The 16,284-nt window shown below is 41.2% G+C and overlaps 1 protein-coding gene across 1 annotated transcript in view; it reads left to right on the forward strand.

Moving 5' to 3' along the window:
* LOC143018054 (sacsin-like) overlaps window positions 1-16,284 on the forward strand; it is a 164,337-nt gene that overhangs the window by 125,503 nt on the left and 22,550 nt on the right. The window contains exons 7-9 of the mRNA XM_076173103.1: window positions 6,052-6,264; window positions 12,878-13,037; window positions 13,127-13,435. Coding sequence (XP_076029218.1) covers window positions 6,052-6,264; window positions 12,878-13,037; window positions 13,127-13,435 — 682 coding nt within the window. The remainder of the gene's footprint in view (window positions 1-6,051; window positions 6,265-12,877; window positions 13,038-13,126; window positions 13,436-16,284) is intronic.

Here is a 16,284-nt window from a genome sequence, read left to right on the forward strand (position 1 = left end):
CTACTCTATCTTTCACTCCCTCCCACTCCTCCTTCAGCTTCTTTCCGTACTCCTCCTTTTCATTCAAAGAGTTCACTCTAAGCACCTCCCTACCTTTTGTCCCTTTCCTCTTTCTCCATCTATCCTCCACTCTCAACTTACCTTCCACCAAAAAATGATCTGATGTTCCCCCACCCTCCCCCCTTAGCACATGTACATCCTTAACTCTTCCTATCATAATCCTATTTACCACTACATAATCCATTAGCGCTCTATCCACCACCCTCTCCCATGTGTACTTATGCTTGACTTTCTTCCGAAACACTGTATTTGCTATCATCAACTCTCTTTTTAGACACATTTCCACCATCAACTCTCCACTACGACTCTTTTCTGGAACTCCACATTTCCCAACCACTCCTTCAGTTTGACCATTTCCTACCCTAGCATTAAGATCTCCCAGTACTATTACATTGACATTTCTTCCTAAACCTTCTATGCACTCATTTAAATCTATCCAAAAGGCCTCCTTTTCTTCTACACTCTTCTCACTACCAGGCCATATGCACTTACAAAGACCCACATCTCTTTTCCCAGTTTCACCTTCATCCACATTATCCTTCCACTCCACTACCCGTTTACGTATCTTTTCACTTACTAGAATAGCCACCCCTTCCCTCCCTCGCCCTCTCTTCACTCCTGATAACCTCCCACTTACACTCCCAAACTTACACTCACCCTTCCCTTTGAACTTAGTTTCATTCAAAGCCAACACATCCATCTTTCTTCTCACAAACATACTACCTATCTCTTCCCTTTTACTCTCATCTGTACCACATCCACGCACATTAAAAGACCCAAACCTTAGGGTGCTGGTCCGAGGCCTTCCAGACCCTCTTATGCCTTCTCTATTATTTTTAGGAAAGTCCCCTGTGGGGCTACAAGGAGAAGGATGCCTAGTCCCAATCCCCGTCCCTTTCTTCTCGCCTTTTATGATCCAAATGGAATACTTGTTAGCAGTATTCTTTTAGTATTCTTTTCCCCCACCACAGGGAATTCCCCCATCACAGAAAAGGAATACTCAGAGAAATGGTACAGGACAGCAACAAGGGGTTGGGGGACAGCATAACGGAGGGATAGTCATAGTATAAAAGTGTCATCATTTCTCTATGAACAAAGTTTTCCTCTATCATAGACAAAATGATGTGTGGCTCTGGTCCATAGGGGCACCCCATATAGACCCTAAAGTATCAACTGCATGCTACTTTGCCACAATAACAAGCAGCCAATACCCCAGACGGCAGAATCAAGTAGAGAGAAAAGTTATAAGGTGCAGATGAAGAGATGATAAGGGAAGAGACGGCAGTAAGAGGAAGGTGTGCAGAGTATTTTAGGGAACTGCTAAGTGTGAAGGAGAATAAGGAGGGAAAGGTAGTTCCAGTGGGAAGCACTAAGAAAATGACTGATGAGTGAGGAAAATGGAGGATAACTAAGGAAAGATGAAGTGAAAGCATCTGTAAAGATGATGAAAGCAGGTTAGGTACCTGGTCTGGATGGATGCCTTGCAGAATGTGTGAAAAAAGGAGGTACAGTTATGGTGGACTGGCTGGTGAGGTTATTTAATAATTGTTTAAGAGAAGGTAGAGTGCAGGAGGACTGGAGGAGTGCCTTTATAGTTCCACCTTACAAGGGAAAGGGGGACAAGTGTGTGCAGTAGTTTCAGAGGGATCAGCTTGTTAAGTGCAGTTGGGAAGGCTTAAGTTTCAGAGGGATCAGCTTGTTAAGTGCAGTTGGGAAGGCTTATGGGAGGGTCTTGATTAAGTGGATTAGGAGAGGAAGTGAGGGAGTCATTGGCAAGGAAGAATGTGGGGTTAGGACATGTAAATGTTGTGTAGATCAGATATTTGTGGTAAGAGATATGTGAGAAAGCTATAGAAAAAGGTAAGGATGTATTTTGGGCTATAATGGATATGGAAAAGGCTTGACAGGGTAGACAGGAAGGCATGAGGAAAGTTTTGCAGATATATAGGAAAGGAAGGCTTTTCAGAGCAGTCAAAAGTTTTATAAGAGTAGTAGAGTTTGTGTTAAGATTAGAAATGGAGAGTGAGTGGTTTGAGGTAAAGAAGAGACTTCATCAGGAATGTTATGTCACCCTGGCTGTTCACTTTATACATGTATGGGGTGGTGCAAGAGGTAAATGCAAGGGTAGTGGGTCAGGGACTGGAGATGGTTAAAGAAAATGGAGAGATGTGGGCGATAAGCCAATTATTGTTTGCTGACAACACTGCACTTGTAGCAGGATCAGAGGAGGGATCGAAGAAGTTAGTGACAGAGTTTGAGAAGGTGTGTAAAAGGAAGTTGAAGATAAATGTGAATAAAAGTAAGGTGATAAGATGTACAAGAGGAGAAGGGGCAGCAACCTGGAAGTGAGTATGAAGGGAGAGAGACTGAAGGAAGTGGGTAGTTTTAGATATTTGGGTGATGTGGGAGGAAAGGGAGGAGTGGTGGCGGAGGTAGATTGTAGATTGAGAGAAGTGTATAAATGCCTTGGTGGATGAAAAAGTGTATTGAGAAATAGACATTTGGGAATGGATGTTAATAAGAGATTGTACAAAGTAGTGATTGTGCCGATAGCACTGTATGGGCCAGAAACATGGAACATAAGAGGAAGAGAAAAGAAGTTTGAATGTGTTTGAGATGAGGTGCCTGAGAAGTATGATGGTGATTACTAGGCTGGATAGAGTGAGACATAAGGTGAGGAGGAGAATGTGGGTGGAAAGGGAGTTGGGAGATAGGATTGATGAAAGAGTATTAGGATGGTTTAGACACATGGAAAGAATGAGTGAAGAAAGATTAGTTAAAGATGTGTGGAAGAAGTGAACATGATTGGGCGACCTAGGATAAGATGGATGGATGGGGTAAAAGGGGCATTGGGAAAGCGGGGAATGTCTTTTGAGTAGGGACGGGAGAGGACAGAAGATCGGGGATAATGGAGAAGGGTTGTGTATGGATAATGCAGTGATGCATGAGGGTGAGTGGGTGGGGGATTGGGGGGTGAGGGAGTATGTATGAGAAATTAACTGATGCAGTCTGAAGGAATTTATTCTCATCTTTTGGTCTGCATGAGAGGAAGGAGAGGGGGCTCACCAATTTAATGAAATGGCCTTGCTTTGGATGTGCTGTATGTTGCGACGCTGCCTCTGCTCTGGGCAGTGGACAAGATGCATGGATGTTCAGTCATCCAGGAGGTGCCAAGATTAGAGGGAGGAATGGGTGGGAGTGGAGTATGTGGGGGATGGAATGGGTGGGAGTGGATTTTATGCCTTTTTTTTTTTTTTTTTTTGGCTACCTCCCTAATAAGGGGGAAAAAGCCTTTGGTATATATATATGTATTTTTTTTTATAATTATTTTTGTAGTATATATAGGTTATTCCTTCTAGGTTATCTCTTCTGTTAATTCATTATCTCTCTAAAGATTACTCTGTGGGGCAATTTCTGTGTCACTGGCTGAAAGTATAGGGAGAAGAGAGCAGTCACCAGTGTTTAGCAATGTGTGTATGGTGGACTGCTCTTGGATGGGCTAAGATTATTATGTGGGTTGCCCCTATGGACTACAGCCACATATATTGCACATGGTAGAGGGAATCTCTGTTCCTAGAGAAATTATGCTACTTCATCATATTGCAACTGTCCCTCTGTTATGCTGGTACCCTCATTCCTAACACTGTCCCGTACCACTTCTCTGAATATTCATATCCATTTTTTCCATTGAGCCCTATGGTAGGGGAGAAAGAATATTTCTACCAAGTGCACTCACTTGAGTCATTAAAGGCGACTAAAGAAAAGGGGGCAGGGAGATAGGACTGTAAACTACTCTCTAAGGGGACATCACTAAAACCAAAGACATAAAAGGGTCTTGGAGGAGTTTCCCAACTAGAACCCTAGGGTTTGAGACTTTTAATGTTGGTGGATGTGGTACAGATGAGAATAAAAGGAAAGAGATAGGCAATATGTATGTGAGAAGAAAGATGGATGTGTTGGCATTGAATGAAACTTAAGGTGAAAGGGAGGGGCAAGTTTGAGTTTGGGAGTTCAGTTGGGAGGGTGTCAGGAGTGAAAGGAGGACGAGCGAGAGAAGGGATATAGTAGTATGTGAAGAGATAGGTAAACATGTGGTGGAGTGGAAAGAGGTTTCTTTAAGGTTAATGTGGATGAAAGTGAAACTGGAAAGGGAGATGTAGGTTTTTGTAAGTGCATATGATTAGTAGTGAGAGGAGTATAGAGGAAAGGAAGGCTTTTTGGATAGCTTTAAATGAATGCATAGATGGTTTAGGGAGAAATGTCAATGTAGTGGTATTGGGAGATCTTGATGCTAGGGTAGGAAATGGACCAATAGATGGAGTGGTTGGTAAGTGTAGAGTTCCAGGAAATAATCATATTGTAGAGACAATGGTGATGTGTCTAAGAGTTGATGATAGCAAATACAATGTTTAGGAAGAAAGTCGAGCATAAGTACACATAGGAGAGCGAGCCTTATGCCATTTGTTGGGAGATTTTCTTACACCAGATATGAAATAAAGGTGAAATGTAAAACACAACTACTTTACCATGTTTTACCTAGTTGTAATATACAGGAGGGGAGCTATGCTCGCGGTGACCCGTCTTTGTATCTCTCTGCATCAATTTTTATCTTAACATCTTGTATAGTGTTTGCACATACTGTTTTGTTGTCTAATTTGTTCCATGTATTTATTGCTCTGTGTGGGAAACTGTTCCTTTTCAAGTTTTTTCTATATCCTTTTTCAGTTTTTTTCCATGTCTTCTCGTTTTGCACAATATAAGATGCGTACAGAGTGAATTGACAAAATATAAAGGGTTTGAACGAGGACATGAATAAGTAGGCACAGCACGCAACCCTCTTTCTATGTGTGGGGCTCATAGAAGTGCCAATGGCAGTTGCTATTTTGTTGTATCTAGAGGCATAGTCTATGTTTCTATTTACCTGGTTTCATACAATCCTTCAACTTTATTTTTATTTATCATTTGGTATCTGAATGTTGCTAAGAACCAAGTGCAATTTGTGATGGCACTATGCCCCAATGCCATTGTTGTTGTATTGACCTTTGACACTTCACTGCAAATCGATCCATTTGTGTACTCCGCCATACTCTGCAGCAATTTACTTGTAATTGATCATTTATCATAAGTTACCTAATATGATAGTCCTATATCTCGCTATCCAGCTTAAGATACCCTAGTAGTGGTTGAATTCTACATCAGTTTATGTACTGGCACCATAAAATAGCTAGGAAGGGCAGTTACAATGTTACATAACTCTTGCAGGAATATGTGGATTAATGTTACTTGACAACTTGCACAAGCTACTGCATCACAATTGTATATCCTTGTGTCATATCGTGACACATTATGGAACATCATGGTAGATGGTTTGGACAGATGGAAAGGAGCTGAGAAAGATTAGTAAAAGAGGTGTGGAAGGCAGATGTAGATGGCGTGAGCATGAGGGGATGACCAAGGATGAGATGGATGGGGTAAAAGGGGCAGTGGGAAAGGGGGAAATGTCTGATGAGGAAGGGAGAAGACAGAAGATAGGAATGAGTGATGAGTGGTTATGTATGGATGATGCTGTGATGCATGCAAGGGAGTAGGTGGAGGATGGGGGGTGAGAGAGTATGTGTGAATATTTTGACACATCCCAAAGGGATTTCTCCCCCTCTTCTCTTTATCTGCATGAGGGGATGTAGAGGGGTGGTCACAAATTAAGTGAAGCGACCTTCCTGTGGATGTGCTGTATCTTGCTAAATAGCTTCTGACCCAGGGCAGTGGGCAAGATACAGGGATGACCCATTATCCAGGAGGAGCCAAGAAAAAAGGGAGGGAGGGATTGTGAATAGGAGTGGAGTATGTGGGGATGAAATTGGTGAGAGTCGATTTATGCCTTTGACTTTGACTACCTCCTTGTGAAGGGAGAGGGAAAAAGCTGTTGGTGTATGTATGTATAGATTCATGTTAATCGTTTTTAATGTACTGTGTTTTTCCTGTGCTTTTCAGGTCTATTGGAATGAGAAAATGGTTGCCGAGATTATTCCTGAGGCATATGTATTCCTTTTGAAGGCACTGCTAAAAGGTGTTAAAGAAAATAAAATTAGTATACAGACTTTCTACAGACTACTGCCTGATATTAGTGTGACATCAGGAAGGTGGCGGGAATTAGCTCTTGCAGTGTGGCAGAAATTCTTGCATAAATCTTTCTTGTATTCAGAGGTATGCTTTTGTAAGTTGTTAGATTAATCTATACCTAGAAGAAGAGGTTTGGAATATACAAGAATGAGTTAAGATGAAAAATAAATTTACAACATTTGTTACTCCACAGTCTGAATGAAAGTGATTTTTTTTTCACACAGGTTTAGTTCATGTTCTTCAGTGGTCTGCTTGTTAAAAGAAGTGAATCAACATACTTCTAATACTTCTTGAGTTAACATTGTTCACTGTACATTTTACCTGCTTAATATGCATGAGTTTGTTATACAACGGTGTTACCATTTTTTTTTTTTTTTTTTTTTTTTTTGCATATATTTGGTATGGCAGTCTACATGCATCCTAGAATGATTAATCAAAAGATAATCTGCAGTAATACAGGTTGAGTTTTGATTTGATGGGATTTATTTACAATTTCTTTTTTAATTGTTAACTTTCCACCATGACCCCTTCCTGGCACTCCACACCCAGGACCACGTGGTCTACCAGTCAGTCTCCCACTCCAGCACTGAGATCTCCCAATACCACCTTGCACCTCTTCCCAAAACCCCCATGCACTCACTCAAATACATCCAAAAAGCCTCCCCATCCATCACATTCTTCCCACCACCAGGCTCATGCGCACTTGCAAAGACCCATATCTCCCCAATTTCACCTTCATCCACTGACCTTGAAGAAACTACTTTCCACTCCACCACAAGCTTACCTATCCCTTCATTTACTATTATAGCCACCCCTTCTCTCTCTTGTCCTCTCACTCCTGATACCCTCCCCACTACACTCACTAACTCGAACTTGCCCCTCCCTTCCAATTTAGTTTCACTCAATACCAACACATCCATCTTCTCACAAACATACTTCTTATCACTTCCCTTTTACTCTCATCTCTACCACATCCATGCTCACAAAAAGACCCAAACCTTAGGATGCTGGTTGGAAAACTCCCAGACCCTCGTATGCCTTGGCTACTTCTAGGAATTTACCTTTAGAGCTACAGAGAGTAGGATGCCTAGTCCCATCCTACATCCCATTTTAGTCTCCTTTGATAACCTAAGTAGAACACTGCAATGTTCTTTCTTGCCAAGCAGAGGATTAGTCAAAGATGGTATTCAGAGAAGTGGTACAGAACTGTAAAGAGTTGGGGGACAGCATAATGGAGGGACAGTTATCATACAATGGAGTAGCATAATTCCTCTATTAGTAGATATTTCCTTCAACACAGACAAAATGATGTGTGTCTGGTCTGTAGGGACACCCCATATAGACCCTAAAGTATCAGCTGCATGGTACTTAGCAGATTTTTACCTCTATAGCATGCAGCCAATACCTTGGATGGATGGGGATGTGTTTGGTGGGAGAGTTGATTGTGGCTGGTGCTGTGTTTGAGAGGGGGTTAAAGCATGGGTACACATAAAAGAGGGTGGTTAATGGGGCTTTGGTGGACTGTGTGGTGGTGGCTGGGAAGGGAATAGGAGGCATTTTGGATATGTCTTGGGATAGAGAGGTATTGTCAGATTTTTTTATTTTATTTATTTATTATTATTTTTTTTTTTTGTGGAAGGCGAGTTGAGGGTAGAGGATGGATGGAGAGGGTGGGGATTGCTTGTGTGGGAGGGAGAGGAGTGCAAGGGGGAGATTAGAGAGGAGTTGGGGTGTGCAGGGATGGTATATGGATCAGGGAGAATGAAAGGGAGTAGGAGAGGTTAGTGGTTAGGATTGTGAAGTGGGGAAGGTTTTGGAAGGGAGTAGGTAAGCAGTCATGGACTGGTTGCAGAATAAGGTGAGAGAAACCTGTAAGGGGTGCAAGGAAAAGGAAGGAAAGTAAAGCATGGGATGGGGAGGCAGGAAGGAAAGTGGATGTAGAGTGAGAGTAGTGTGACAAATTTTTTAAAGTAGCAAGATGTTTTGGAGGAAAAATGAGAGGAGGGGGAGGTGAGGGCTGCAGATGGAGAGGTGGTAGTGGGGAGAGGATGAGAAGAATGTTTTAGGGAGTTGCTGGGTGCGAAGGAGGATTGGGAGGGAGAGGTGGTCATGGTGGAGATGCTGAGAAGGTGACAGTGGTAAATGGGGAAAATGGGAGAGATGAGAGCAGGGGGCCTGGGTTGGATGAGTGTCGTGCAGGGTGTCTGAGGGAGGGAGGTGTGATGGTGGTGGGCTGGTTGGTTTCGGAAGGAATGGTTTGTTGGGTATAGTTGGGGAAGCTTGTGGAAAGTTTTTGATTGGGGTTGGTGGAAAATGAGTGGGGGTTTGTGTGGAACTGATTTTTGAGGTAGGACAGATGTGTAAGGTGGAGGCTTTGGCAGAAGGTGGTGATGATTTTCAGGCCCCAGTGGATTTGGAGATGGGGTTTTTGACATCACACTGGGGAGATTCTGTGAATGTGTGTGATCTGAGGGAGTTGGTTGGGAGTTATTGCAAGTGGTGTAGCCAGAGTTGGAGATGGGGGGATGGGGCCCCCAAGTGGTGTGAAGTGTAGTAGCTGGTGAGTGGGGTGCCATTGTTGCTATTACTAAGCACAAGGTGGCAGGGAGTACTGGTAAAAAGAGGTTAAGAAAACTCTCATTCCTCAATTCTTACCTTCACTCCTTATTAACACAAAATTGCAACAGGTTCATGCTTAGGCGAGATGACTTGCTGGTGAACATAGTGTCTGAGCAAGAAAGGGTGCATTACACATCAAAGACAAGGGGCGACTGTAGGTTACATAATGGTGTAATGGTAACATGTTGCTACAGTACTCCTACCATAGTGATGAGGAAGGAGGAACGAAGAAGATATCAGTGTTTTAAAGTTGGTGAGTGAAGTGACCATGCTTGCTGGAGCAGGTAAAGCTGCTGGAGTATGTGTCTGACACTATACCATTGAACTTTGACATTAGATACATGTGTATCCAATGGCTGATGTTCATGATTGGGTGGTCTGGCTGGCAGGGGTACAGCTGGCATTCCGGCAGTGGCGTCAACAAGCTATGCCAACATGTTTGCAAATGATGCAAAAATCATGAGAAGAGTGAAAAATGAGGGTGGTAGACTATTGCAAAAAGATCTAGACAATAATTTTGCATGAAGTAAGAATGGGAAATTAAGTTCAATACAAAAGGGAAAAAAAAAAAAAAATGCAAAGTACTGGAAGTGGGTAATAGTGGCAAAAGACCATCCCTTAACCATTACTTGGGAAGTGAACCCATTACAAAAATAAGATAAGAATGTGGTAGTGGAAATGCCCCCAGGGGGTGATGAATGTTGTTGTCGTTCCCTAGATTGTCTGTCCGAGCAGTCCCGTCTCCCCAAGGAATGCCACAGCCGGAACTGGGTTTTCCCACAAATCCTTTATAGAGTGTATGTTGTGTAGTTTGCGTGCATGATTGTGTATAATGCAGTCTTCCATTATGTGTTGTATGGTATGGGGTGAAGTGTTACATCCTGGGCAGCTGTTCACAATGATCCAGCCTCTTCTGATAGCTTAGAAGTGCTGGGTGGTGGCTGCACCGCAGTCTGGCCAGGTGGACTCTGTCCTTTCGTGGGAGAGAGGATTCAGAAGGGTGGATATCAGGGGCTCTGGCATGCAGCAATGTGTTGTCTTTCAGTGTGTTAATGGAGCGGAGAGTGATATAATTATGAATATGTTACTGGAGGCTGGTATTTGGTGGTTGTGGAGGAAGAGAAGAGAGTATCTGTGTGTGGTACAGGTCTTTGGGTGTTGTTTTAATGTTTCTTGATGTGCGTGGTTGTTCTGCTATGTAGTGTAGCGGGTGTGATGTGTTTGTGGTGGCTGCAGCAAGTGTTTGTGTGCATCTCATGTCGAGGTGGTCCTTGACTTTGAGGACTTTTGTTTCATGGTGTTAATGGTCTGTAGGTGTTGTATTTGTGCAGCCTGTAATTGTTTTTAGGGCTTTGTTTTGTATGATTTGAAAGGTGTTGTGGTGTGTCTCACTGAGATTAGGAGCCCATGCAGGACTCGCATGATTCATCACTGAGCGTATGCATTGTTTGTATATTGTTGTATTAGTTTCTTTGTTTTGTCCAGATGTTGTTCCAGTGATTGACTTAAGTGCATTAGGTCTAGATGTGCATTTGTTTTTTATGTTTGTGATGTGTTGTTTGAAAGACATGGACGTATTGTATGTTACACCCAGAACTTTCGGTGTGTTTGTGTGTGGTATTAGAGTGTTGTTGATGTAGAGATGAGGTATGTATTTGTGTTCTTTTGTCCAGTTGGTAAGAAGAGTTGCTGTAGATTTGAGTCTGTTTGTGATGAACCATGTGTTAAGTGTATCAAGATATGGCTGGATTATTTCTGCAGCTTTGTGTTACGATGTGTGCATGTGATTGTTATGTCGTCTGCGTAGGAAGAGATTTGTATTTCTGAGGTGTCTGGTGTGGATAAGTCATGCATGTATAGATTAAAGAGTGTGGGGGATAGAACAGAGCCCTGTGTTACTCCATTCTTAATGTTTCTGATGTGCGACGATTGTCCATTATATGACACGTAAGCATTCCTACCTGCCAGATAATTGGCCAGCCATCTTTTGGTGTTATTGTGCATGTCTGTGTTATATATATTATTTGTTAGGTTGTGGCGGGGGATAGCATCAAAAGCTTTACTAATGTCTAATGTTATAAGAAGTGTTCTGTGTTGGGGCCTATCTGAATTGATGCCATCTAAAATTCTTTGTGTGATGTTTATCAGAAGAGTGTTTGTGGAGTGTAGTGGCCTAAAATAGTGTTGTGAGTCAGCAAGGGGAATATGTGGTGTGACAAGTTGAAGTATTAGGTGTTCAATGACTTCAGAGAGGGTGCAGAGAAGTGTGATTGGGCAGTGCGATGTTGGGGTTGTTGGGTCTTTGTTCGGTTTTGGAATGGTGATTATTTTACCACGCTTCCAGATGTCGGGTATAGTGTTGTGTGAATAGCTGTAGTTTGCAATGTTTGTGAGTGCTGATGAATGTTGTTGGCTTGCAGCCCTTGATGTTGAGGAGTATTTGATGGTATCCAAAGTATGCCTCCACCACTGTTTTGAACATGTCATTGGAGACACTTGATGAGATTGAAGGGATGTCTGGTGTGGTGGGTTTCACATAGGCAGGACTGGTCAAGTTTCTGAAGTCCTTTGTTCTGTGTGGTTTTTCATTTATTGTGGACACCATTACCATATGTGCACATTACTCAGATCTCCTGTTGGCAATTATGCCCATAGTGATGTCATTGAGCTGATGCTGCAATTTGTCATAGAAGTGTGGTGTCTACATACTTATCTTTCTGGGGATGTGGGTAATGATGTCAAACCATTTTGTGAAAGTTCATGTGTTACACAATCCCCATGGGTGTTGTACGGTAGCAGAATTGAACCTTTAGGGGGTGGTGATGAATTTTGTTAGGTTGCAGCTCTTGCTGTCTAGGTATATTTGATGGTAACCAAAGTTTGCATCTGCTACCATTTTGAATGCATGTTTAGGGACATTTGTGATGAGATCAAAAGGAGGTCTGGTGTAATGGGTTTCAGTCAGGCACGATTGGTTAAGCTTCTAAAAATCCGCTGTGGTGCGTGGTATTCCATATCTCTTGGACACCATTACCATGCGTGCACATCACTGTTCTCCTGCCAGCACTTCCTCAAAAAGTTTCTTAGCAATGTTGTCGAGGTGATGCCACACTTCTTAGTAGTGAGGGATGGTGGTGAGTAAATGTACAATGGACATGTGCCAGGCCACAGGTGAACTTGATGCCGCGGCCTACATGTTTCTGGCAGGAACTTGTGCTTCACTGCAAATATTGTGTGTAAGCTGCTCCAGGAACCATCTCTAAAATGCCCCACATTTTCCTCCATTAGCTTAGGTGGTGTCACTAGGCAGATTGGGTTCTGTGGTGTCTCTGGGGCCACCAATGCACAGAGTGTAGGAAGTTTTGTGGCAACATGTTCAATATCTTGCAGGCCCTGAGTGGCAGGTAGAGCTGCTGTACCCCATCTGCAACCACCAGACACCTGCCTGCAGAGGATCCATAATCATATCACTTACTGTTTCAACTAACTGAAAGACACTACATTTCTGCATGGCAGACCCCCAGATATCCATCCTTCAGAATCCACTCTTCCCCAAGAGGAGAGTCTACCTCACCAGACTGAGGTGCAGCCACCATACAGCACTTCAATTACCAGAAGAGGCAGGATGAATGCATAACATATAACTATCCAGGATGTAATACTTCACCCCATACCACACAAAACATTATGGAAGACTGCGTTGGACCCAGTCATGCACATCAACAACACATGTATACACTACAAGGGATTTGTGGGATAGCTCTGTTCCAGCCATGGCATTCCTCAGGGAGCACTAATACACAGCAGGTTGTAAAAAAAAAAAATTAGATGTTTGCGAGGTCCTTAGGATTGTTGCTAGTCACTGGTGCTGCAGGTTTCCAATCACTGAAACTTGTCAACAGTATATTATTCATCATAGTGGGTTGAATTGAAGGTCCTGCCTAGTTATATATAATTTGTAAAGGTACTTTTGTAATGAAAGAGTTTAGAAGGTGACTGTTATGCATTAATGAAATTTTTTAGCTGGGCTTTGATGTTATGTGATATTTCAAATTAATAGCTCATCATTTGTTTATAGGCTAAGATGAAGATGATGAAACCATGTGATGTGGTGTCTACCCATACATTAAATTTGGAACCAGCAGAAGTGAAGGATGCTGTCATAAAAACTTTGACAGAGTTGGGCACTCCTTTATCCACATTTCCTGAATCTTTACTCCAATCTCTTAATATTTTGGGTAAGCAGTATACAGTTTGAAAGAATATTTACAGAATTTTGTGTAAACTTTGGTTGGTCTGCAATTGTGCATATTTTCTATAATTGCAGAAGCTAAGCCAAAAGCTGTAACTCCAAATCTACTTAGAACCCATCTTAAGGCAGGGAACACCAGAGTGTATGATGTATCAGAGCTACTACTTCAGTTTATCCTCATTGATGGAGAATACTCTGATCTTAAAGAAGTTCCACTACTACCATTGGCAAATAGTCAATGGATCTGCTTTAATAAAAGGTCTAGTACTGTTTACTTGTGCAGTGAGCAGGAAAAAGAAGTCTTTAAAGGATTAGAACACAAGATATTGAGAACTACTCAAACTACCACAGTTCAAAAAGCATTAAGGGAAATTGCAAAGTCAGGTGAGCCAAATGATTTGATTTTGATTGGTCTTCATAAAATTTTCTTGCTTTGTCAAGATGAACCTGCAGAATAGAAAAGAAATCTGTGCTTCACTGGTTTTTCAAGCAGCAGTGTTGGACTACACTTGCAATGAACTGGTACCTTATGAATTGTGTAGATATATTGAAATTTTAGGACAGTTTTCAATGTATGCATGGAAATTACTTGCAAGTCAAGAGAGTTGTGAAGGAGGCAAACTACAAGGAAATTGTGAATTTATATTAATGTTTTGAAAAGACTGTTAGATAAGAAGACAATTACCCATATGTTTAGGTGCTTTCCAGTATATTACATTTAGGGATGCAATGCTAATATTTACCTAGTTGTATTTTGTGGGAAGGGGAGCTATGCTCGTGGTGTCTAGTTTGCCTTTAAACTCATGAATGGTTTCCGAGCACACTATTTGCCTGACCAGCTGTTCCAAGTGTCTACCACTATGCAGAAAACTGTTTTTCTTCAGATCTCTTCTGTAGCTATGTTCTTTTATTTTCATTTCATGTCCTCTTGTGCTTCTCCTGTCCCAGTTTAACAAGTCCTCTATATCAAGTATTTCTGTACCTTTCATGATCTGTAGATGGGCAGTAGGTCACCTCTCTCTCTTCTTTGCTGCAGAGTCGGTAAATCTAGTTTAGCCAATCTTTCCTCATATGACAAGTTTGCGAGTGCAGGTGCAATTTTTGTTGCTGCTCTCTGGATTCTTTCTATTTTTTATTCTTTTTGGTACTGGGTGACCATAATGTCGCCGCATACTCTAGTCTAGGCCTTATCAATGTAACCAATATTTTTTAATAATTTCTTCATCCATGTATGTAAATGCCACTTTTATTGATCTTAGCAAGTTATAGGATTCTCCAAAAATTTTGTTTATCTGTTTGTCATAGGACAAGTCGTTTGAGATAATCACACCCAAATATTTTTCAGATCTCTCCTTCTTTACCTCCTTGGCTCCAATTTTATATTGTCCTGATATTCTATTTTTACTTTTTCCAAATTCCATTATGTTACACTTCTTAATTTTGAAGTCCACTTTCCATTTCTGAATCCAGTTCCATACGTTATTCAGGTCTTCCTGCAGTGATTCGCAATCCTTTTCAGTTTTTACTTTCTTAAACAGTTTGGCATTGTCTGCAAAGAAGCTCGTGTAACATTTTACATCATCCCTGTCGTTGACAAAAATGGCAAACATTATTGGAGCTAGTACAGATCCTTGCGGTACTCCACTGATCACCTCTGTCCAATATGAATATTTTTCTCTGAGCACTACTATCATCTTTCTACCAATCAGGAAGTCCTCCATCTATTTTAGTAGGTTCCCCTGTATCCCTCCTATATGTTCTAGTTTTTTTTTTTTAATAATTTTTTTTGTGTGATACTTTGTCAAAAGCTTTTTGTAGGTCCAGGAAGGCACAATCAGCCTATCCATTCCTTTCTTGCACTGTCTATTAATCTTGAGTAGAAACATATTAAGTTTGTGGTACATGATCTTCCTTGTCTGAACCCAAATTGTCTTGGGTTTATTATACTGTTGTCTTCCAGGTGTTTTACCCATCTATTCTTGATGATTTTCTCATAAATTTTGGCTATAGTCCTAGTTAGTAATACTGGCCTAAAGTTAGTTGGGTCTTCCTTGTTTCCTCCTTTATATATTGGTACAATGTTAGCATTTTTCCAGTCTGTTGGTATTTTTCCTTTTTTGAGTGAACAATTTATTATGTTATGGATTTTGTCCATTAGTTCTTCTTTGCATTCTTTTATAATCAAATTTGCGATTCCATCCGGCCTATGTGATTTCCTGACATCAAGGTTTGATAGGTATTCTAATATTCATTTTGTGCTTGTATGTCGCTCATGGTGGGAGATCGCCTTTCATTACCTTCATTCCAATATTGTGTTTTCTCTCTAGTGAGTACAGATTTAAAGTGATTATTCATGATTTCGGCCATTTCTAAGTTTTCTGTGTATACTATATTTCCTTGGTGTAGTTTCACCATTTCTTGATTGTTTTTAAGTTTGCCATTCATGTATTGATAGAATAGTTTGGGTTGCTCTTTGCATTTATCTATAATACTCCTTTCATGGTTCCTTTTTTCCTCTCTTCTCACTTTAACATACTCATTTCTATAGTTTATATTAGACTTGCTATTTTCCAGGTTTTTCATCTTTTCTCCACCTTTTCTAAGCTCTGTCCCTTCTGTCTTTTGCCTCACTGCATCTTTTGGTGAACCAGCATTTAATGTACACTCTCTCTTGCTTCTGTCTTGGTACATGCTTATTTACCCCTTCCTTGTAATTATCCATCAAGATATTCCATTTCTCTTCAGTTTTTGTCTCTTCCATGTAAAAATTTTCCCAGTTTGTATTCCGGAAGATTTTCTTTAGTTTTGCAAAGTCCGTTTTGTTGTACATCAATCTTCCTTTCCTATGCTTTTCATTTCTCTCCATGTATATTTCTTCTTTTAGTTCAGTCTTATGAGTGTATGGTCACTCTTTCCAATTGGTGTCTTGTATTTGATTTTATCCACAATTTCAGGTTCCGTTGTAAATATTAGATCTAGTTTCGGCGGCTCTTTGTTGTTTCTGTATCTGGCGTTTTCACTGAGTCATTGTGTATTCCATGGTCATATCTAGTAGTACATTACCCCACAAGTCATCACCTCGCACTGTCATGTTTTCCCACCAAATTTCTTTGCAATTGAAGTCCCCCCATTTTTATCAGATTACCCCTGCCCATTAGTATCTCGTCTAATGATTGCCTTGTATCTTCTAACATTTTTGTATGGTTGTTCTCTTTCTATGTGTTCATTTTTGG

This window comes from Oratosquilla oratoria, chromosome 34 (assembly GCF_046742065.1).
Source record: "Oratosquilla oratoria isolate Oo_2021 chromosome 34, ASM4674206v1, whole genome shotgun sequence".
Taxonomy (NCBI): Eukaryota; Metazoa; Arthropoda; class Malacostraca; order Stomatopoda; family Squillidae; genus Oratosquilla; species Oratosquilla oratoria.